The sequence below is a fragment of the Squalius cephalus genome (assembly GCF_949319135.1).
Source record: "Squalius cephalus genome assembly, chromosome: 15".
Classification (NCBI taxonomy): domain Eukaryota; kingdom Metazoa; phylum Chordata; class Actinopteri; order Cypriniformes; family Leuciscidae; genus Squalius; species Squalius cephalus.
In genome coordinates, this window is record NC_137136.1 from 15,888,045 (window position 1) to 15,912,437 (window position 24,393).

The window sequence follows — 24,393 nt, forward strand, 5'->3', positions numbered from 1 at the left end:
ATATCACACACCGATAAAGAAGCATTTTAGCATTATTAAGCATATTTACATAAAATACTATAATTCAGGGATTGTAAGACAAGTGTATTCTCTGTAAATAAATTAATTCCCCCCCTTGATTCACTTCACATAAATTCTAATTTATTACACAAAATAATTTTTATGTAGATTTTGTTTTTATTGATGCTTTTGTGTAAATAGTATATTGCATTGGTGTTTTGTTTCCTTTTTGTTAGGAGTTTAGAAAACTCTTCATTAAACGCATAGTGCACCCAAAAATTAAAATGTTGTTACAATTTTCTCACCCTCATGTTCCAAACCTGTATAAGATTCTTTCTTCTGCTGAATACAAAAGAAGATTTTGAGGAATGCAAATAATCAAACATTTGACAGCACCCATTGACTTCCATAGTAGGAACAAAATACTATGAAAGTCAACTGTTTGGTTACAAACATTCTTCAAAATATCTTCTTCAACATTCAGAAGTTCTTCAAAAGTTTTGCCTACTATATGGGAAGTATGCGATTTCAGATGCAGCCTTTGCTTCATTGGGTCTCCTGACAACTAAAATTATAAGAATGCTTCTATAACAGGGCAATACAAATATCACTTTTTTTAAAAAAGTGGTCACCCAAAAGTGGCTTAATTTGCCCCATTTTGACCACTTTGAGAAAATACCCTTGTGATTACAGGTCTAGGCAACATAATGTATTGGCAAATCGCCAGCATTTACTTGTTTGGTGTGGGTTAATAATCAGGTTTTGCAAGTATAAAAGTCATTATACTTTCTATTTAGAAGATATGCCTGAACACAACAATTTTTTAGAATAAACAAACACTTTTCCCATTTGTTCCTTTCAAACAAAGACTGATTGAAAATCAAATAACCTAGACATTGCGTGCACTGAAAGGCCTCTAGTCCTCTACCTTCGGTCTCAAGTGATATTTTCTCCAGAATTGGGTGCAGGTGAGATTTAGAAAAAAAAAAAATCTTGTTAGAGCCTATTTTTGTCTTAATTATAATATCTACCGGAAAGGGAAGGTTTGGTTAAGCGCAGCTAGCTACACCTCTGATGACGAATCATCTACGTAAGTGAACCAATCATCTTGTCCGGGCGGTGTGGGCTGGAGGCGAACTAGACCCGCAGGATGCGGGCGGGGTGAACAGTGCATATTATGAACAAATGTAGCCTAATCTAGCATAGACCACAAACTCAGTCACCCACTAATATCCTCAGGTAAGAACACTCATCTTTTGTTTTGTGGTAATGAGTTGCGCATGCAGGTCGTACGATGATAGTATGCTATGATTTCCAAACAGCGTATTTCAGACGCATTAGCGTTTGATATCTGTTCACGATACAGTCACGCAGTAAAATATGGGGTTTGCAGTACAATACAAACCTTGTGCTATCTGAAAATGTTTCACTTTAAATACATGGACATTTTATCAGATTAATCTTCTCTGGGATTATTTCTATTTAATTATGTTCGCATGCTCAAATGTAAACATGGCAACTTAGTAGCGAGTAGCCTCTGTTGGGTAATGTGGACGGGGCGAAGCAGCCTACTCAACTGAGCTTTTTCCTTTTCTTTTTCTTTTTTCAACTGTCGATTTATCTGGAGATTGTAAATTAAAATCGTTGTAACGTTGGATATATTGATTAGATATGGTATGGTGCATGTAAGTTGCCTCGTAGTATTAGCTCGTTATGCATGTAAGTTGAAACCATAGAGCGCATGTGCTGTTTTTAGAGTAGGTTATGGAACTTTTATTTTAACCTTCTGTGTCCATTTTGCTGATAACTTATGTGCACTGTATGTGTACTGTGCTTGCAAAAGGGTGTGCCATATTTTGAGAGGGAGAAAACAACCAATAAAACACAGACCTGCAACACATTAAGGTTTACCGTACTCAGCCGGATCTGTGCCATATCCAGATCAGATAATGGACCTGCGCCTAGACACGACCACAACGCAGCCCTGAAGTGTCAACTAGACTATATCCCCTGAAGGCCTCATCGAAACAACAAAAGTTTTTCCACTGTACAGATGAAAGGAGATCAAAATTATTCCTGTTCAGTGTTCACATGTATCCGCAGAAACAACTATAAACGCTGCATGTCAGCCAAGTAATTGGCAATGTCACTTTGTAAAGAAAGACTATGCACCCATGCATTCAAATGTGCATGTCTTTAGACCAAACACGTAATACGTATGTGCATGTCTTCACCGTTTTCACAGATTCACGTTTTTGAAGTTTACACAGAGATAATAACGCTATCGCTTTCAAAACCCATTTAAAAAAGTGCACTTTGAAACCTACTTCAAAGTTTGCATTCTCAGGCCACCAAAACACCATTGTTGTGTAAATTAACTGCCAGAGCGCATTTAAAAGTTTTCTGTTTTCAGTTGAAAACGGTTTTGTGTAAGTGGCCCCTAAGATGACTAATGATTTTTACAATGGAAATGAATCAATTAAAAACGTACTTAAGCTAGACAATGACTTTATTTTAGAGCTGCTGTAAAGCCAAAACAATCGTTGTTACAGACAATCGTCATTAATTTCCTATTATCACTGTAAAGCTGCTTTGAAACAATCTGTACTGTAAAAAGCTCTATATAAATGAAGGTGACTTGATTTGACTAATTATACAGACATGTGAATATTAAAATATGAGTTGAGGGCACCTTGATGCATTTTAAAAATATAATCCTATATGACAACAAACTCACAAGAACGAGGGAGAAACGCGGAAGAACATTTAAAAGGTTAAATAATATTTTCATTACATTTACAAGCACTACAGTCTCTGAACAAACGACACACGTCATTTTAACACAGAAAGAAAAAAGGCATAGGCCTAGTTACTTTTTTGTCTATTGTTCTTTGAATATTCGGTCTACATCTGTGTATCAGAATTCATCATGCCATCATGTTCATGATCAGACGTACTGCTGTATCAGTATTCTTATTTGCACATAATAGTCTATTTCAAATGAAGAAGTAGTCATTAAATATGTGTGCATACACTGTGCTGGTTCATGTTTAGAGCACTGCTAGAGTATATAAAATATGTCCAAAAAAACTTGAAACATGCTTTCTCCAGTCCGTAAATGATCTATGATCCGTGTTGTTAAACTCATCACGGCGTTTCGTCTATTAAATATTGTTACAGTCATTATTTGTGCTTTTAGTGTTTTCAGTGATGTGCAGCCTGTACATATCTGTTCACATCTCTTGCAACACTTATCTCTTTATGTAATGGCTAAATGTTACAGGGGACAGTAATAGGCCAGTGGGACAGTCAATGTGTCCAATGCCAAGAATGTAGCATGGGACTTTAAATAGCCTTGGGTCACTCTCCCATCCTGAACGGAATGGATTTTCCATGCCTTGACCTTAGCCTTGACTTAGTCAATGAGAATAATCTTCTGACGACTACAGTAATTTTAATTGTTTTTACATCAAGACTAAAGAACTTAATGATCATGGCATCCTGACTATCGAGACTTGAAATCCAGGCAAGTGTAAAATCTGAGTTTTGTTTAATTTTTGTAATTGTGCTGTGGTTTTCCTGCAGGTTCTTTGAGGGTAAGGTCAAATCATCATGGCTGCTACCTCCCAGGTGTTCAGGGTCATCCATGGCAGGAGATTTGGTCAAATCCTGGTGCCAGCTATAAAATGCCAAAACTGCTGTCTGTCGTCTCATTCCCGCACCAATGCAACTCAGCCACATAGTTTTGTTCCAAGATGGCGGCACCAGTCACGGGGATACAGGACCTCACCTGCAAGGCACACCTACTACCTGACCCCACCTCAGGTTAACAGCATCCTAAAGGCAAATGAGTACAACTTCAAAGTTCCTGAGTTTGATGGCAAGAACCTTAGTTCAGTCATGGGCTTTGACAGCAACCAGCTACCGGCAAACGCACCCATTGAGGATCGGAGAAGTGCGGCGACGTGCTTGCAGACGCGCGGCATGCTTTACGGAGTATTCGATGGCCACGCAGGCTGCGCTTGTGCTCAGGCGCTCAGCGAGCGGCTCTTTTACTACATTGCTGTTTCGTTGCTGCCGCATGAGACGTTGACAGAGCTGGAGAACGCGGTGGAGAACGGACGACCTGTTCACCCAATTCTGCAGTGGCACAAGCATCCCAACGACTACTTCAGCAAGGAAGCCTCACGGCTCTACTTTTCCAGTTTGCGCACGTACTGGCAGGAGCTTCTGGACCTGAGCGTTCCTGGGGAGCAACCTGATGTTGCCGAAGCTCTTGTGAGTGCCTTTAAAAGGTTGGACAATGACATGTCCCTCGAAGCACAGGTTGGTGACCCAAATGCGTTCTTGCACTACTGGATGCTTCGTGTGGCATTTTCAGGTGCTACCGCATGCGTTGCACACATCGATGGTAATGAGATGCATATTGCCAACACTGGAGATGGCCGTGCAGTCCTGGGCGTGCAAGAACCCGATGGCTCTTTTTCTGCCTTGACGCTCTCCAATGACCACAACGCGCAGAACGAATCCGAGGTCCAGCGCGTGCGGTCCGAGCACCCGCTTTCCGAGGCCAAGACTGTGGTGAAGCAGGATCGTCTCTTGGGGTTACTCATGCCGTTCCGCGCCTTCGGAGATGTTAAATTCAAGTGGAGCATCGAGCTGCAGCGCCGTGTTCTTGAGTCCGGACCGGACCAGCTCCATGAGAATGAGCATGCCAAGTTCATCCCACCCAACTACCACACGCCGCCCTACCTTACGGCGGCACCGGAGGTGACACGACACCGCCTTCGTCCACAGGATCGTTTCCTGGTGCTGGGCTCGGACGGGCTGTGGGAAACGCTACACAGGCAGGAGGTGGTGAGGATTGTGGGTGAACATCTCACTGGAGTGCACCAGCAGCAGCCAGTCAGTGTTGGTGGCTTTAAGGTGACCCTGGGTCAGATGCAGGGATTGCTGCAGGAAAGGAAGGCTCGCATCTCTTCCACCTTCGAGGACCAGAATGCAGCTACACACCTGATTCGGCACGCGGTGGGGAGTAATGAGTTTGGATTGGTGGACCATGAGAGGTTGTCAAAGACTTTAAGCTTGCCAGAGGAATTAGCTCGCATGTACAGGGATGATATCACTATTATTATAGTGCAGTTTAACCCACACGTCATAGGCGGACAGTAAAAGCGGACCGACTCTTTCGTCCACACGCTTTGTTACATATCTTGTGCACAATCTTATCGTTGTATTATCAGTAATATCAGCACAGCAAAATGTTACCTATACCAATGGAATGTATTACATATTTAATGTTCATTTTTATTTTCACATATACATGGCAGCTGCCTTAAAGGGGAATCAGGTGAGGGGTGTTGATTCCCAATGTTACATGTGGAATGAAGCCAAACAGAAAAAGTTATGCTGATTCCACCACAGACCCGCTATCATGATTAAACAGTCAAAATGCAAAACAAAACCATAAATTAAGACTGGAAATCTCATATCTAGTGAAATTTACTAATGTAGGTTTAGCAGATTTTGCACTGAGGAGAGACTTTAAATAGTGAGAATGAGTGTAGTGTGCCAAAATGAGCTTTTATGTTAAATGCTTTTAACTTTTGAATGAATGAAAAAGGAAAGTAAAACAAATGTCATTTAAAAATGAGTTTGAAAGAAAGAGAATATCAAACCAAATAGGTCCATATAAGAACTTTTAAATTAGAATGCTCTGTAACTGAGATATGTTGAATAATGAGAAGATGGTTCACCCAAAAAATGTAATTGTCATTAGTTACTCACCGTCATGTCATTCCAAACCTGTATGACAAAAACGAGATATTTAAAAAATGCTCCAGTGACAGTCGGTGTTAATTTGGACACATTGACTTACAAAATGATTTTTTTTTGTGCGCTGTGCAGATGGAAAATGAAGTCATACAGGTTTGAAACGACATGAGGGTGAGTAAATGTTGACGTTTTATTTCAGTTGCTAATGCAGTGATGAATGTTTTTCAGATTCTTTCATTTTCTAAGTGCTTTATGTTAGTACCATTTGCAGTCTTTATTTGACTTAACAGCATGCCTTTTAATAGATGCAGTTTTTAATTAAGTACATCTTTAAGTTCAACCAAATTATATTCCCATTACTGTAAAAATCCTGATAAAGAGGTCTGCTTAATATTTTTTTTACCTTTAAATGGAATCAGAAGTTGGCCATTTGATGGTTTGTACAGTAAGGCAAAAGTTCATACATGTGTATCGTAATAAGAGACATACCTGTCACTGCTAATAACATAAAGATTCTCTTTGTTACTTTCACATACTTTCAGTTCCCTCTGACCGTGAGTCTTTATTTATAATGCTGCTGGCCATTGCTGAAATTCTGTTTACTGAGGTGTGGAGGGTTCTCTGAAAGGCGAGGGACAGGTATTTAAAGAAACAGGTTAATGACACAACAAACCCTTCTTGTAAGATGCATAAACACACCTGAATGCTTACACTGCTGTGGGGAAATCTGAACCTGAACAATTTGCTTTATGGATTGTGTTTCCAAGTAATTGAGTTGATATGCGTTTTTCTCCAGGTGTCACAACATTTTTTCAAGTGATTACTGGCCCCTGTGTAGAGATTAGAACTTGAGTTCAATGTTATATTTTTGGTCCGAGGGTTATTGAACAAGGTTAAAACCATAACTCTGTGTGATTGTACTTTCTTGCCTGTATGTTCTCATCTCTTGCACAAGAACACAGCTGATAACCACATGAAATGTTTTGAATGATAGTCAATCAGTGTTAAGTAATACCGTTACAAAAGTATAGGCTTGCTAAAGTGTAAATAGAGACTGCTTTATATTGGAATTACTTAATACTTGAAGTAAATGTATGCTGCGGCTTAAGTTTGAAATGTTCAGTATATTTAACAATATTTTGCAGCATGTCACAATTTAACAATATTATATTACTCTGTGCTGGTGCATAGGCATGGCTTGTGCGAGTACTCCTGCTTTTTGTATTTAAAATGTTTTAATAAAAATGCTATAACCTATTATTGTCAAATTTTAGTATTTTGTTGAAATTAGTGCATGTAGTGTAAAGGTTTCGGTTTCTAAGCTGAACAGTCCAGGCAAAGAAATCCTAACAGATCAAGGTGACTTTTGTTGCCAGAAGTTGCATTTCATTCTAGGAATGTACATTTATTTAGTATGAATGATTGAACTTTGTGTGTCTTTTTGGAAAGCTGTCCAAACAGAGCAGTTGGTTCAGGGACACTGGTCAAGTCATCATGGTGTCAGATCACAGTTTCTAGTTAGGCAAACTTTAAGTAGGTCAGTCTATCATAAGGCTCTGTCATGACATGGCAATTCTGAAACTTTAAATGTCAAGAGTTTAGTGGGATCTAGGACATGCATGTCTACATAGTATTTAATGGGCCTAACCCAAATACCTACCAAGCCTTCTGAATTTTCAGCAGCCATTACTCAAGTCTTCAGTGTCACATGATCCTTCAGAAATAATTCAGATATGCGGATTTGGTGCTTTAAAAAACATTATGCTGCTTAATATTTCATTAAAGAACTGTCTGGGGAGAAAAAAAAGCTTACTGACCCCAAACTTTTGAACAGTGATTTATGAATATGGTAGGCCTATTATACACATTATTCTGGGCAAGACTTAGTTATAAAATGTTACAGGGGATCCCTGCTCCATATCTTTATCCACAAAGGGGTCAGTGACCCAAGAAAAAAACAGTAAACAATCTTACTTTCATTCTGACATTATTTGAGTCGGGAAGAGGAGTCTTTGCATTTGCAAAACTCAATAAAGATATCCAAAAAGTTTGCAGACACAATCTTGATTCCAGCAGAAGAAATCGAGGGAATTAATTCTGTATAAAAAAATGATGGAAATAAAGAAACGAGGTTTTGGTTTTAATCGTGGTATTTGCATATTGTCAATTTCTCCACCTGGGGGCGCCAATGGCCAACAATTGCATAATAATGCCTGGTGCGCCAATGAAGTAGGCTATCAAAACCGGCGACGTGAAATATTCTACATTATAGTTTCTATCTGTAATATAATGCTCGTGTTGTATGGTTTTTGTTTTTATACTATCTAATGTGTGCGTTCATTACTTGTATATATCGTGTGGAGATTGAAATGATGATTGACAAATGGCTGCTGATCTGCTTGTACGTGTACAATTGACCGACTGAAGTTAAATAATTATGTTGACGCAGATATGTGTTGCTTATTTTACTCGTTTAAAACGGTTCTTCTTATCTGACTGCAGCAAAGCAAACGAGAGACTGTATAAATAACTTTGAGCAAACTCATATGTTGTGAAAGTTTGACCATTGGGTACGTGTGTGTGGACGACTGGTAGGCCTATACGAGTCTGGAAAATGTTAAGGTCGGTGGTAAAATTCAAACAGCGGATAGATAGATTTGTATGGGTGTTGTTTAAATTGTTCAATTGTGTTGTTTTTTGATAAGTAGTGTTGTAGAAGCAGGTTTAATATTAATGTATTCATGTTTTTTTTTTTCGACAGAGGGCCCAGATTGTCTGGAGAGAGATAGGCCTGCTAGCTGCTGCATGATGATTCATTCTCACGCCAGATATCATCCTCACTTAACATCCATTCCAGAGAAACTCGTCTGTTCCTCTGACTCATTCTCTCAATCAGAAACTGGTTAGGATTGGACATTTATTTTTACACTTACCCTGTTTCACAGACAAGGCTTAAGCCTAGTCCCAGACTAAAATCCATGTTAGAACTGCTTGAACTGAAAGCAACTAGCCCTCTCTGTGAAACCAGGCCTAAGATTTAAATATGAGATTTCTACATTCCAACAGTAATAAAACACAGACACACACAGCCTCACTTCACATTTTTGCTTAATCCATTTGAAGTGTATGAACAAACACCAGACAACTAAGCATAACATTCAGAAATAAATGTAGATTTGTTTAACCCAGTTTAATTATGTAATTACACATGGTATAAATAGTTATTCCTGTTGTTAGCTGGACCAGACTATGTTGAAAGATAAACATAAAAATCTTGGCTATGAGTTGAGAAAAAGACCAAACCTCCACCAATTGCATGTCAATTAAAGTGTAGAGGACAGTTGAGTCAGAAAGTATATATTGAATGTATGCAATTTTAGCTCATTAATGGTGGTAAAATAGCCTATAAATGCATACTCTAGTCTTTTATAATTTCCTTTTAATAGTTTTAAGGTCAAAGGTGCTTCAGCATTACAGAAATGTCATTATTTTTAGACTAAACTTTCAAATGATGATCATAATCCTGTGTTTGTCCTTTATAACCTTCCAAAATTCTCTATGGCCTTATTAATTTAACATTAAAGATGTGTGGTTAAATTGATAGAGCTGTTAGCGTGTTGATATCTATTTAATGAATACTGAAAATACTTGGATATTTATTATGAATGTTATCTTTCTAACTGTTAGAAAACAATTCCATTTGACAGGGCTACTGTCATTCATAGAGATTTGTTGCCTTATTGAAAAAAGCGCACGTGCTTTTATTAGTTTCGGTCATACAGGACTTACCAGTCTATTCATACTCCCCTGATAATATAATGAATTTTATACCTTGCTTAATTGCACAGTGCTCATAGATGGTTGTGTTGCACTGAGCAGCTGAAGTGGGAAGCGTGTGCATGTGCTCTTGCTGCACGTTGAGTGCTCGGTAAGCCTGTGAATGAATGTGTGCAGATGGGGTGGTCTGTATTACTGGTGAGTTAGTGCTGAGCTACAGATGGGAGGGTCAGTTGACACTGTTATGATTTTAATGTATTCTCAATTTGGCTCTGCTTCTCATAACAGTTGTTTTGTTCACTCTTTGGCAGAGGACCATCCAAACTGCCTAAAAGATGCACGTGTTGTAAGAACAGGAATCAGCTCCTATTTTATTGTTTCTATGATGTTGGATGATGACAACACGTGTTATGTGGGAGGGACAGAGTCAGACGTTGAGATTATAATCAGATGGCTAGGCAAAAAAGATCATAGGAACGAGGTAGACATCTATCTACCACTGAATCATTCATCCATCCGTCCATCTATTTTTCAGCCGCAGGCAAGGTCAAGAGAGAAGTGCTGCTCATCTGTCAATCCATCTGATCATCCTTGGCTGTGTAAGCTAGTGGCAAAGCCAGTGAACGAGTGGAGATCTGAGTCTAGTCTAGATTGACAACAACCAAACTGAACGGTGTTGTGAAACACATGAGAGAGAGAGATTAATGTAAATTGCTATGTCCTAAATTGAACTTGAATTGAATTTTAGTGTCAGTAGACTAACCGTTAACAGTTAAGTATGTTTTGTGATAAGGACCGGCTGACTGTAGGGGAGTGCAGGGCACAACCTAACACTTTTTGGCCATCTTTTTGTGTAAATCCACTTGGGGTTCAGAAAAAAAAACAATTCTCTCAAGTTTAATTTTACATCACATGTCTGGTACAAATATGTGGTCTTGTTGCATTAATACAATGTATACTTTTCTCTTTATTTACCCTGAAAGAACAGTAGTGAAATGTGACAACATGCCCCATAGGGCAACATGTAAATGAAGAAACACATTCAGAGCTGAACACAACCCCCCCCCCCCCCACACACACACACACACGATGTCACGCATTGTAATTTAAACCTATTAGTCTAGTCTCTTCTGCTAGTTAGCTACGAATTAATAACTATTCACACTGCCTACTAGATTGGAGATTAAAATAATAGCAGATTTGTTTCATTTTAAATTAAAAAATATAAATTCACTTGTTATTTGATGTTAAGTGATATCTTCCAAAGATTTTTACATTTTGGAAAAAAAAATTCTTTATCACTCTCGTGGTTGTGCCTTGCTCTCCCCTACATTATCTCATTACAGGGCTACTCCACAAATAAATAAATAAGTGGTCATTAAATATTGAAATGACTTTATTTTGCCTGTATATTATCTTAAAGGTTCTCTTAGCGGAATGTATAGCCTTGCAACAAAGTGAGTACCAAAACAACTTCCTCTGAGGGTGATTTTCACTACAGTCGACAACTAAGAAGGCGCCAGTTATTACGTTTGAAGGAAACGATAAAGTGCGAGTCAGCTGAGCTCTTTGTGTGATATAAGAGACACGAGGAAAGTAAATGCTTCAGGCTAATGCTGCCACGGTCGACGCCGAATACTGCTGAATAATGCAGCGAGTGACCAATCAAAATCACGTATTGCAAAGAGCCCTAAGGCCCTTTAAACTGAGCCTGTTTAAAATGTCCATTCAGGCAACAAAACCCATTAACGTCTGTTTTTCATAGTATCCGGACACGTATAAATAAAGCTCTAAAATTAAAACTTATTTTGGCTTGCTGAGGATTAAAAATACAGGTTTTTTACTTCAGATTGTTGGTGATTGAAGTGCAGGTTAACTGCACTTTTAACATTCTTTGTATTGAGTCCTAAAGCTTAGAAAAATTGTTTAAATTATATTTTAATCATGCTGTGTTTTCTCAATTCCCCAAGTTGATAATGTAAACACACAACTCTCCCCTCTCTTCACTAGTTGTCACCCATGACACTAGAGTGCAGGAAGACGAGTAGCTCTGCGTGTGTCTGAGTCCAAAAATGGACACAGAACCCCCACCGGATGAGCTCTGGCTAATATCAAACATAAGGTATAATCATGTTTTTTACTATTAGGCTACTGCGTGACACACTCCTCTGAGTCCAAACTCAAACTATCTCAGTGAGTTCATTTTCTTTTGTTTTTGTGTTTGTTATGGAACATTGCTAAGAGATGGACACATATGAAAGTTATAGATCAGCATGAAGAGATACAGACTAGTAATACAGACAGAGAATTTACGAGAGTGAGTTTTAGGCATCTCTGGTTTGTTTGATTTGTCTCTGGTATGTTACAATATCTTTTTGACAGTAACATCTGTCTCTTTCAAGACCTGCGATGTATGATAAAACCTTATAGAAACACAGGACATACAATTACATAAGATTTGATCTTAGACACTAGACTTTACAATTATTTACTCTTGAAGAATAAAAATAACCTTTATGCTTAAAAGCTATATCTTGCATTATCTTGTCAATTTTTGGTTTTATATTACTATTGCTTTAATATAATCTACAGTACATGTTAACGTTTAAATGTAGGACAATTGTGGATTTATAAAAATAAAAACATTTTACTATAAGATCAAAGTATTACTTTATTTACAGAATGAACAATTTCGGTTTTTCAGTCAAATATGCAAACAAGCAAAAATGTTGCCATTCTGTGATTTTTGTACCTTCTTCAATAATGGAATTACACTGCAGAACCTGACCTTTGACCTGCACACAAACATGCTTTAGAACAAAAGTCAAAAACAAAAAATTCTATCACATGGAAAGATTTGAACACATTTTAGCTGATTCTTGGATAATGGGGAATAAATATAAGAATTAGGTTTTTTATAGGTTTAATCCATATGAAATATGACAACATATACTCATGTCTCAAAGTACTCTACTGTACCAAAAATATACCACAAATTCCCAGAATACACCTGGTTTTGTGTTCCCTTTAAACACTAGGGGAAAATATATATCTACTATATAAAGGGGGAAAAAAATGAAATATCTAAGTTTAGGTCAAATATTTAGAGCTTTTAAATATAAAATAATTAATAAAACTGCCAGGCCACATGGCAAATAAGTTACTGTTAAAACTGTCAGATGATGCAAATCTTGAACATGGATATTTAATGATAATAAACCACTTATCATTCAAAATAAAGGTGTGTGTGTGTTGAGGGTCATGGATGTCAGTTGGCTTGGGTTGTGTACTGAATAATGTTTGTAGTTGGCGTGTCGTCTCGACTCTAGAGCATTGCTTTAGTCTCTCCACCTTCTGCTGCTCTCGTCTGATCCTTCTTCTTGATTCGGTACATAACAATGACCATAGACAGAACTGGAAAAAAAAATTCAAACTCAATTAGCTTCTTTTTATGTTTAAATATTAACAATGCAAAATTAGTTCCAACATATCTGTCTTACCGATAAAGCCGAATATTCCTGCCAGTATGCCGATGGTGCTGCCCATGCTCAGCTTCCAGCTGTGAGCTTCTGGCTCCATGTAACAGTAGCCCAATTTAGTGCAGTTACATATACGCACTAAGAGAAAGAAATCTCAGCTTAGATGTCATACCATGCTAAAGTGCGAGCCTATGAGTGAGTTGAATGTTATATATGAAATACAGAGAGAGAAAAATAAGTTTACCATCAAACTTTTGAGTGATACCCATCCCAGCATTGTCTTTGATGTTGATGGGAACGCTGACGTTCTGATCACTTGAGGGCTTCTTCTTCAGAATCAGCTTCGCTGAGGTTCCTGCAGGCACCCGAACATGTTTACACAGTTACAGCAGTAAATCAATTAAATGCAGGAGTCATATAGAAGGGCTTTTCACACTTAAAATAGTGAACGCTGGGTCATTCTAATCCCTGGGTAAACAGAATCCTTGGTTATCTTGTTTCACGTTTCACCTTGCTACTAGTTTAACAATTAATGGGGGTTAACAATTAATCCTGGGAATTCATAAGCTAATGTTTCACACTGTACAATCCTAAACCTTGGGTTAACATCCTTGTTCACATATTTGCAGTGTCAGTTTTATTGATTGGATGAATGCAGTACGCGACCAGTTTACATAAAGGCTCTTGCATTGCGCATCCTCATATTATATATTGCTGACTGAACTCTGAAGTTCATACTGAATGGACTTTTCAAACTATAAATGTAAGAATGAAACGGTCTCTTCTTTAGTCGCCATGTTTTCTGTGACCATTTGACATTTTTCCACTCAAACGCTGAAAAATAGTCTGCTGTTTAAACTTTGGTTGCCTGTCCAAAGCAGGCGAATATGAAGCATGCGTTGGCTGTTGGTTGCTAAGCATCTAGCCGTAACATTCTAACACAGCTTTGTTTCTCACTGTACACATTTGGTACCACAGTGCGGGGTTAACACCACAAAAGGGGTGCTAACCCTTCTCCGGAATCTGGACCAGGGTTTTAAAACTCTGGGTGCTAAACCTGCTTCTAATTTAAAATTGTGAAACGTCCCTTAACCCAGGGTTAAAAGCAGGGTTTAGAACGATGATAACCACAGTGTGAAAAGTGCATTAGCCTGTTGTTTTAGGGTTAGGGTTAAACTAAAAGTCTGCTCACCATCCACAGGTTTGATCTCAAAGTTTGGTGACTTGCGGTTAATTGAGAAAGTGAAAGGCTCTCCATAGGGGTCGCTATCCTTATCTACAGCAGTGAGTGTCAAGGGGGTCATGTCCTGCATGCAGATGAAGTTCTGTTTCCACTGAAGTTTGGGGTAGTTGTCGTTCACGTCCAGAAGATGAATATTCACCTTCATCTCACCCTCCTGCTTGTCTCCCTCTGAAAGGAACCGAAATAGATTGTAATATTTACCAAATGTCACTGGCCTGGAGAGACATGATGCATCGGTGCTCTCTCTGGTGTGTTCTCACCTGTCTCATAAGCGATGACTGTGAGAGTGATCTGCTCCACCGTCTCTCTGTCCAGAGCAGCTTTAGTCTTCAGCTCACCAGAGTCAGCGTCCAGCTCCAACCAATTAAATTCATCTCCTTCCATCTTTAACCTGACAAACAGAACATTCAAAAGCAGGAATTACATAAAAGCATTTAAAAAATGCTAATTATTACTAACAGGAGGTATCATACAAGAGAGATGTTTTAAATAACATAGTGGAGGTGGAAAATCTCAGACCACTAAATAAACAAACTATTTTTTTTTTTTATATATATATATATATATATATATCGATGCAAAAAGAAGAAAAAACATTTAAGATTATGCACTATTTCTAGGCCACTAATTAAATATGCAAAGTTGTGACATTGGTCATGTGAACAAAATGTCAGATTATCTTCCATTGAAACACAAGATGCTTTTTAGGATTATCTCAAATCATGCTGGAGAACATGATCACCAAGTTCTACACAAACTTGTAAAATTCATGCTAATAATTTGGATTTTTTTATTTATTTTTTATTAAATGAAAAAAATGCAAAATATAATTCTCCAATTAAATGTGCTCTGTGACATTTGTATCTCCATTGTATGTCAAACTACCAATAACCTGACAAATATTATCATAAAATTCCCTTCTTTAGCACAAACAAATCTAGCTTTAAATTCTGGTTCTAGATTTTTTTTTTTATCTAGAGCAAAAGATCAGAGTATTCCTTAAGGAAAATCCTTTAAATTCAAAAGTAATGTTCTATTCTATATCCAGTTCTAAGTAACCAAGGTACGCTTTTACCAGCATAGACATAATTATTAATCTTTTTTCTTTTCAGATATTATTGGTCCACCACTAGGCTTGGGATTATATGTGTTGTTCAGTTCTCTTGCTTTTATAAGTTTGCAAATATTTTAATAGTTTATAAAATAGTTTATAAATAACACATAACTGCTGGAACATAACTCTCTCTTCGATAATGTTGAGAAGCACTGCGAACAAACAATCTCATCTCATATATGATCTGATTATGTAGGAGACACAATACAAAGCATTACTTGATAGTCTTTCCCTCTGGATCCTTGGCTTCAGCTTTCATTATTACGGTTCCAACCGTGATGTTTTCTGGGACATTGACATTAATAGTGTCCACTTCAAATACTGGAGGCTCGTCCACGTCTACTAGCTGAATGACAACAACAGCGCTGGCATTTTCATTATATTCCAGTCCTTCGATCAGGGGCTCGGGATTACGGGCATCAATCTGAAGGTTGTAGACGCTCTGGAGCTCGTAATCCAGTGACTGAAAATAAAGAATATGAAAACGAAGAAATATAAAGGGGACAAAAAGCAGAAATGTACAAAGTTTTTGTAATACGAGTAATCTTGTTACCCGAGCAATGTAGACTCTGCCCGCTCCTGTGGCTTCATCAGTCTCAATGGCCAAGAGGTTATGTGGGTCTCCAGCGGAGATATGATACTCCACCCTAGAGCTTCCTGTTCCTGGGTCATCTGCATCTGTGGCTTTGATAATGAGCAAAGTGGTGCCCACTTCAGCCAGTTCAGGAACACTGTAGGTCCCATACTGCAACAGGGGAAACGTAAATTACAGCAGAGATTTATTAGTCAATAATCCATAGGAAGAGAGAATATAATTGAAGTATTTTAATAGTAAAACAAAATGTATATATACATCTTTTTTCTCAAAGACAGGGATTTCATTATTGATGTCGATGACCTTGATGATAACTTTACATTCCGTGCTGTAAACTACAAAATAAGTGCAAAAGTTAGGATGCACATTCTTTTTCATAAATGGTAACTTTCAGTTTATTTGAGTTTGCACTTACCTTGATCAGTCACTCTAAAGGTGAGCTCATACTGAGACACCTTATTCCTTTGAAAGTTTTGATTGGCTACTTTGATTTCACCACTGACTTGGTCGATGGTGAACATTTTCTCAGACGGATAGGTAGGTGTCTGGTTAAGGAGTGTGTAGGTTAGGAGTGAGTTCAGTGTGTTCTCTTCATCACTATCATGAGCAGGCAGAACACCAATCGTATTACCTAAAGACATGGATATCATTAAAAATGTCATTGAAGAAAAATGGCAAAGTTAATCATTAAAGAATTATCATCCAGTCTGAGACCACATTGAAAATCTGGGATTCAAAACCTAATTAAAACCTGTAAATAGTTTTAAAACATTTTAAACAAACATTATGATGTAAAATGAATAAATGTTTGAGATTCTGTACTCTTTCTAGACATTTGAATTTTGAAAATGAGGACAAAACAAATACTAAGTTAAGAATTTAGAATTTTCCCCCAAAATGTTTTATTTTGATTATATAAATTATAATTTTTTTTATTACTATTTCATATAAATAAATAGAAGCCTTTTCACTATTAGTCCCAGGCTTTTGGACACCTCTGAATGCATTTGGTCAGTTTCTGATGGCACATTCGCCTGATTTGAATTGATGCAATGTGTGTATAAACACTCTCACTTTATTACCTATGGGCTCATTCTCCTGCACTTCAAACACTGCACCCTCATCACACACAGGAGGGTTATCATTCACATCCTCCACCCGCACAATAATCTCCAAGGGCTTTTCCAGCTCAATGCCATGTTCATCTTCTGCCATGGCCACCAATATGTACTAAACACACACACACATAACTGTTATTCAAGGTCAGGCTTAAAATGCAACACTCAGTTTTATACAAAAATGAACAGGGAGTGAAATAGGTTGTAGACCCCTGATGTAGTCTACAAACTGGTATTTACTATTTCTCTATTTCGGTTCAATTTCTCTTGCATTTCTATTTACCATATCTTTCTCCTCTCTGTCCAGAGGACCTGTAGCATAGATCTCTCCATCTCGATTGATGGTGAAGGGGAAGGAAAGTCTTTCTTTCTGTACCAGCCTGTAGAGTGCGGTGGGATCATTGCTGCGCACCTATAAAACACACACATACACACACACATATGCTTACTCATTTCAATGTAAGATTTGTATTCACTTCAATAAAATAAAATTATATATATATTTTTTTTTAATTATATGAATAAAAGTTTTAAGTATAGGCACTGCCTACCATAACATAACATTGTTTTTAGATCCAGACTTACTGTGGCAAGATACATAGGGTATCCCTCTTCCAAATTTTCTTGAATGGCAATTGGTACAGGGCTGACCCAGAGGTTTTGAATGATAGCTATGTTGACTCGTGTCGTGCTGCTCAAAGCTTTTGGATCTCCCAAATCTTCTACACGAACAATCAGTACATAGTCTGGATCCATCAGAAGATTCACTTGTCTTCTTTCTGCTCATGCAAAATAAACACTCATTAATTATTATTGATTATTCAACTTACACTGAATTTGATTGGCTGAGTGGTATTCTAAAAGGGGGGGGGGTATTTAGTGCAGCAGCAACTGTTTAAGCCTCTTTTCTACCATTTTGCTGTTCTTTTTACACTGTGGTGTTGCTAAATTAAGATTAGAATGTATGTTACCTTGGAGATGCAAGAGTTTGCAACAGCATGATATTGTAGGTAAACATTAGAGCGAGCGCACCATGAAGGATGATCAAATAATATAGAAAGATAAACGTTCCCAGAGTAGCTACAAAGGACTTTAAGTTATGTTAGTAGCATGATGTTGATTGGTTTGAGTTGGTAATGTGTATCTTGAATGGTGAAGTAATCTGGGACAAATCCTGCCTCATTTCTAAGACTGTTGTAATCTGCACTGATGAGGGGCTGAACTTGAGCTCAATTAATGACTGCGTTCTTCTTTACAGCACGTGGCACGTTCCACACACCAGAGCGAATGTAATCACAGAAGTGGTCATCCACTGACATTAACACACCAGTTTAATCTGAGTGTGTATGTGAGAGTGCTGTAATCAGCTCCGTTCATTTCAACCTCATTCTGAATGACGTGTCCCAGATAGCAGGTACGATGTCTGCTAAAGAGCGCTTAATCTGGAAAACATCTGTTGTGTACAAACATCTGATAAGCATCTTAGAAAAAGCGGTTTTACATACATTCTAAATAATAAACATCTTAAAGACATTTTCTAAATGTCTTTAACATCTGATAGGAAACGTTTTAGAGACGTATTGCAGATGTAAATGCAGACATCAAATAGACGTCTCTGTGACGTACGTGTGCTATCAAGGGTTCTCTCCAAACCATTTCTACATTTCTTATTGAAAGTTCTGTGTTATTCATAGTGAAATGCTAGTAAATGAGTCTCTGAGTCTGGCATGATTATAGACACAACTTCAAATAATGCTGTGATCATCATCTCACCAACACGCTCGACGCATGTGTAAAAGGGGTTGTTCTCTAGTGGTATGTTGTTCTTTGGAGTGCAGTAGTCCTCAAACTTTTTCCTCAGGACATCAGGACTGCCATGGACCTCCCCGCGGCTGTATGTTACGGCGGGCCTGGCCTTCAGAGACGCTGCTCCTGCAATCCAACAGCAATATATGAAATAACAGTTTGGCATTCAACGAAAAGCCACTCAATACAAAAAACATGCACATGTTTTTCATGTATTTTTGTTCCAGATGTGTTGATGTACCTTGGTCTGTTATAAAGATCTCTCCACTGTCTGGGTTTATCCCAAAGTAAAACATGTTTTCGGGATTGGGGATTTGGTTCGCAATGCTGAATTTCAGTTGAGCGTTTACTGTGTTGGGATCATCTGCATCTGATGCAAACACCTGCATGAACGCAAATCCTGCACGCACACAAGATTAAAAGTACAATGAAAAGTAGGTTCATAGAAAGTGATTCAATTGTAACAGTTTAGAGAATCAGCAAGTTTCAGCATCCAATGATAATGTGTGTGTTTCTCACCTGCAGGTGAATGCTCTTTAACCCTGCCACTGTACTGACTCTCACTAAAGACAGGGACATTGTTGTTGACATCCACAACTTGCAAAACAACAGCGTAAGGCCCATCAACAGTTTCACCCTCTGCTGAACGTGCTTCAATCTGAAGAGAAACACACATATTTAGAATTGTTTGTATTGGAATTAATATTACAGGTCATACATGGTGTGACGTGCTACACAATTTAAAACTTTACAATTTTTTATATATACATATATCATTTTTTATAATTATTACTTATTTATATAATAAATAAAATAATTTGATATCATTATTATGTGGTTTTATGACCCCATATTAACTGAAAGACTACAAAGGAATATACTCTACTTTTAAAAACTAGTCAAGGTCATGCTTGGATTAAAAATGTGAAAAATAAATGGTGACCAGTTTAAGGACCTAAAGTATAGAATTTCCTTATACATATATTTGAACCCAAAACCCTGTTGCTAAAAATAATCCATGGATGTGTTATACATCAACAATGTGTTATGTGCATACTAGAAACAAACAACGTTGGTATTTTGTGTCTTTTTAAAAATCCAGGTGCTTGCATGTTATGTGTAATATTACATCTAGATGGTGGTTTTTCTCAGGGCTCCATTCCAGAGGATCCTCCAGGTATAGCCAGCCGTCTGAAGAGATACTGATCTTTCCTTCAGTCTCTCCACTTACGTGATATGAAGAGACACCTTCCGATGCAGATGTAAACTGAACAAAGAACAGATTTCTAGAATATTTTCAATGAAAACATTCAAACATATTACTGACGATAGAAACCATACAGGTTCTAATAAAAATGTCTTGTAGAGGCAACTAACCATTCAAACACAAGAACTGAGCCTACAGTACCTGGTAAATGGGATAAGGCACAGGTGTATCCTCTGGCACATCTAAAACTATATTATCTAATAGCCCCGTTTTGTCCTCCAGACCTATCCCATGAGCCTGAGAGAGGAAAAAAGGTCTGAAGAATTATGTGAGAATTATGAAGCCATGTGAGAATTTGTCAACCACACCATATTTGATCAGTTATCAATCTAGACAGTGGGGGATTTCCTTGCAAACACCCTACCTGACCACACTTCTTAATAAATAACTGAATAAAGCTGTTTAATTACTGTATTGTCTTACTGCAACCTATGCAGTAAATAATCCACTAAAATTATCTGTGATGTGAAGGTCGCTGAATATTTATTTTTGTTGATTATTATTGATGTAGAACAAATCATTTTCCACTGGCTGAATGAATCCGATTATGCCTGTGTGTTAAGTCTTTGATTAATGGAGTGTGCATGGGAAAAATGGACTTCAGCACAGTTACTCATTTATGGACAGAATAAAAGATTGTAAGGAGACTACAAGGTCACCAAGTTAAAATCCTACTCGCACACACACTTACAATGCTGACGAGAAGGGTCAAGTGTAGCAAACGTGCACCTCTCATCGTCCCGAGCAACAAAACCTGATGGAAAAGATATGAAAACATTGCCTTTAATTGAAAACACCTTTAGTTAATACAAAAGAAATTATGATGTATAGCAGTGACATTTGTTTGTCAAATAACTATCAGATGGCCATTCCCTGACATGATGGCTCATGCTGTGCAAACTGAGCAATATTAAAGAATACTTTGGAAACACAAGGTGTCAAAAATGGTAATTACCATTTGCTCAGTCAGGAAATAGAACCATCTGCTTCTTTAATGATAAACTTCAGTCAATGATTATCAGCGAAAGTACTATTCAACCAGAAGTCCTGAGTAATATTTTAAAACGTCACGATTATTACAGCGTATTAAAAGATGGCCTTTATAGGTGTGTATCCTGGAATTTCCTGTTTTATATTTATTTCCCTCTATTATGAAACTAATTTGTGTATATTTTGTCAGTGGGTCTCATATACATACAAATAGTGAATTTGATGGTGACATCATGGCTGTTGTCCTGTAGTGCAGTGTGTGTGTGTTTTCATGAATCGCAGCCCATAAAAAGGTTATTTAAAGGGCACTTGGCATTCTAGTGTGGGTGGTGTCCTGTGCCAGACAGCACTGACTAAGAGTGTGTGTCACTGCTGCATCACAGTTTATTACATTTAACAATGTCTGTGCTGACAGTCATATTACAAAGCCTTTTAAACAAATTAACCATTAAATAGTTATGTACATGTGGATCCACACATCTGAGAATAGGAACGAGCCGAACTTTTTTCTTTGTTTCTTTCTTTGTCTGATTTCCTACCAATTGCAATACATGATGAAACAACAGTGCATTTTCAGGTTAATTTCTCAGTTTCAAAGAAACAATAGATTGTCAGTTGATTCTCAAATTACATGATAACTTTATGAAGATGTTGCTTAGTAAAAGCAAAAAAAAATTGCTTTCTCAATTTAACATATCAGTGAAAAAAAAAAAAATGTGTTGAAAGTAACCAGGTTGCCTTAAAATGTTGAGTTCACTGAAACTTTGAAAAATTTTAGTTAATAGAATGAAATAGAATGAAAGAGAGAGAACAATATTAACGATTATTAGACAAACATGAAAGTAAGTTGCAGACCACACATTAATACAGGAAGTTGTGAACAGGCGTGTTTATCTAGATAAACAGTAAACAGAATTATCTAGAAATGTTTATCTGATCACACACAATGTGTGTGAACAGAAAAACATCTCTAGATAAATCTGATTGTTTTAGTTGCAGTTTGAGTCCATCCAAGAGTAGATTAAGCTGTGTCGGCTGTTCTGTACTGAAATATTGTATTGAAATAAGCTGTAAGGTTTAGTGCTTTACTGATACTGGATTTTTATTTCACTTGTATCTGTCGGATCTATTGTGAAAGACAGACACGCCTTGAGACAGATGTGACACAAGGTGACATTGAAGTTAATGTGACCTCTGATAAGCTACTTTTGCATAAACCTCAATCAATACTATACAGATACGTGATTGTTTCCTTATATCTTATGTCTACATAAGGAATCAGGACATTCTGATGCAAAGCTGAAATCAATACTAATGCTCTATGTTGTTAGACAGCTGTAAGAATGAGAGTAAAGCAAAGGGGAACATTGTTTTAAACCGAAACCAGGCAATTCAAACAACATATAAACATTTATTTATCCATTACCGTGAGGTTAGATAGATATAAACAACAGTAAAGTTTTTAGTATCAAGGTATGAGAACAAGAGGCCTTGCCTTCCAGCCAAAGCTTGTGACCTCTGATGACATTCTAACAGTATATGAGATCAAAAAATATCAAAGGCCCACTTGTTCCTCTAGATAGAAAATATGCTCATAAATACGTTCTGGCCCAGAATGCAATTCTACAATGCTACAGCAAGTTGCGATAATCTTTAAATGCCCTTCCACATAAGCTGGTCTACACCCTTCTGAAAGCACTGAGCAAAGTCAAAGATCACTGCCGGTCGTAGGCAGCGGAAGCATCGTCACAAGGCAAATGACATATTGGTAACTAAAAATGTATACTTTTATAATCAGCCTAAACTAAAAAGACAACAACTAAGAAGAAATAAAAGAAAGGATAAGACGCACAGACCTGTCAGCAGAGCTCCTCTCTTCTCAAAAGACTGAGGTTTCAGTCTTGCAGAGTTTCCTGCTCAAGTCAAAGTTTAACTCTACTTTATTGAGGCTAATGATTATCTACTGATTCACCATGAAGGGGAGTGGACTGTAAATGTAATATATTTTATGGCACCATGAAGGGGTATAGTATACTGGCTCGGTGGATATGTTAATGTGTAAACATCAAGTATTTAATTAAAGTCGCCATATTTTTATGGAATATTGCAGTATTTATTATAAATTACTTATCCATTCACTTTTATTTTAACCCATGTGCCTTCAAATGACGTCCCCTCCCACTTGCAGTGACATCTCTCCTCTCATGATGCGTTTACTGGTGCGAGGGCGGGACATCCTGTCACTCATATGAGATCACAGCAATAGCACCCAATCAAGTCCCGTCCAACATTTTATCTTTTTCAAGAAGCCGTTTCACTTGGATATACGTCACAATAGAAAAGAAATGACTATCCAACTTCATGCCGACTTAAAAGGACACACAACAAACACTCATCCGCAATCTCGTCCATGTGACTTCCTCTGTAGTTTAATATTTTCTATGCAAGATGATTAGAACACAGGGGACAAAGCAAAATTCTGAGATCAATCTTGAACAAAAAGAGCAAACATCTCTGAGATCAGGCTGTGACAGCTGAAAATCACTGTACATTTACAGACAGCGTAAAGGTCACCTTCTTCACAGCTGTATGTTCACAATCTTGAGTAATACAGGGCTGCGATCTTTGGTCCTTTATCTTTTGACGGACTCTGGCTTGGTTGTTCTCCATGTTTGAGTCTCATTTCTTCTGATACTGAAAATGAAAACATTTGCAAGAACTTTTATTAGTATTCATCAATGACACTTAAAGGGATAGTTCACCTAAAAATAAAACTTCCTTTACTCACCCCCATGTCGTTCCAAACCTATGGCTTGCTTTCACACAAAAGAAGATATTTTTAAAAAGCCTCAGTGTTTTCTTTATATTACCACGAAAGTCCTTTGTTGTATTGTACCCCATTAATTTTCATTATATTGACAAAAACAGTTGAAACATTCTATAAAATATATTTTGTGTTCCACAGAAAGAAAGAAAAAACTTTTGGATGATTTATACAGGGTGGGCCATTTATATGGATACACCGTAATAACATGGGAATGGTTGGTGATATTAAAGTCCTGTTTGTGGCACATTAGTATAAGTGAGGGGGCAAACTCCTCAAGATGGGTTTGCCCCCTCACATATACTAATGTGCCACAAACAGGACTTTAATATCACCAACCATTCCCATGTTATTACGGTGTATCCATATAAATGGCCCACCCAATGATTTGAAACAATATGATTA

At 37.5% G+C, this 24,393-nt stretch overlaps 2 protein-coding genes across 4 annotated transcripts; one reads left to right on the top strand and one right to left on the bottom strand.

Annotated features, from left to right (window-relative positions):
- The first annotated feature begins 1,026 nt into the window (after nt 1–1,026).
- On the top strand, nt 1,027–7,032 carry pdp1 (pyruvate dehydrogenase phosphatase catalytic subunit 1). Of its 2 annotated transcripts, none has more exons than XM_079895027.1 (2): nt 1,027–1,090; nt 3,586–7,032. In XM_079895027.1, the coding sequence occupies exon 2, from the start codon at nt 3,613–3,615 to the stop codon at nt 5,170–5,172; it is 1,560 nt and encodes a 519-aa protein (XP_079751153.1). In that variant the 5' UTR covers nt 1,027–1,090; nt 3,586–3,612; the 3' UTR covers nt 5,173–7,032. The 2 variants fall into 2 exon arrangements, with proteins under 2 accessions (XP_079751153.1, XP_079751152.1); XM_079895026.1 differs by lacking the exon at nt 1,027–1,090 and adding an exon at nt 1,107–1,239.
- Nucleotides 7,033–12,200: 5,168 nt separating this feature from the next.
- cdh17 (cadherin 17, LI cadherin (liver-intestine)) lies at nt 12,201–23,757 on the bottom strand. Of its 2 annotated transcripts, none has more exons than XM_079894936.1 (19): nt 23,739–23,757; nt 20,866–20,928; nt 20,316–20,411; nt 20,037–20,174; nt 19,427–19,565; nt 19,149–19,307; nt 18,875–19,033; nt 17,687–17,880; nt 17,385–17,513; nt 17,066–17,213; nt 16,399–16,614; nt 16,242–16,318; nt 15,942–16,133; nt 15,607–15,851; nt 14,535–14,665; nt 14,224–14,442; nt 13,276–13,386; nt 13,053–13,169; nt 12,201–12,966 (listed from the first exon to the last, which is right to left on the bottom strand). In XM_079894936.1, the coding sequence occupies exons 2-19, from the start codon at nt 20,908–20,910 to the stop codon at nt 12,878–12,880; spliced, it is 2,604 nt and encodes an 867-aa protein (XP_079751062.1). In that variant the 5' UTR covers nt 20,911–20,928; nt 23,739–23,757; the 3' UTR covers nt 12,201–12,877. The 2 variants fall into 2 exon arrangements, with proteins under 2 accessions (XP_079751062.1, XP_079751063.1); XM_079894937.1 differs by lacking the exon at nt 23,739–23,757 and adding an exon at nt 23,021–23,078.
- Between the last annotated feature and the right edge of the window lie 636 nt (nt 23,758–24,393).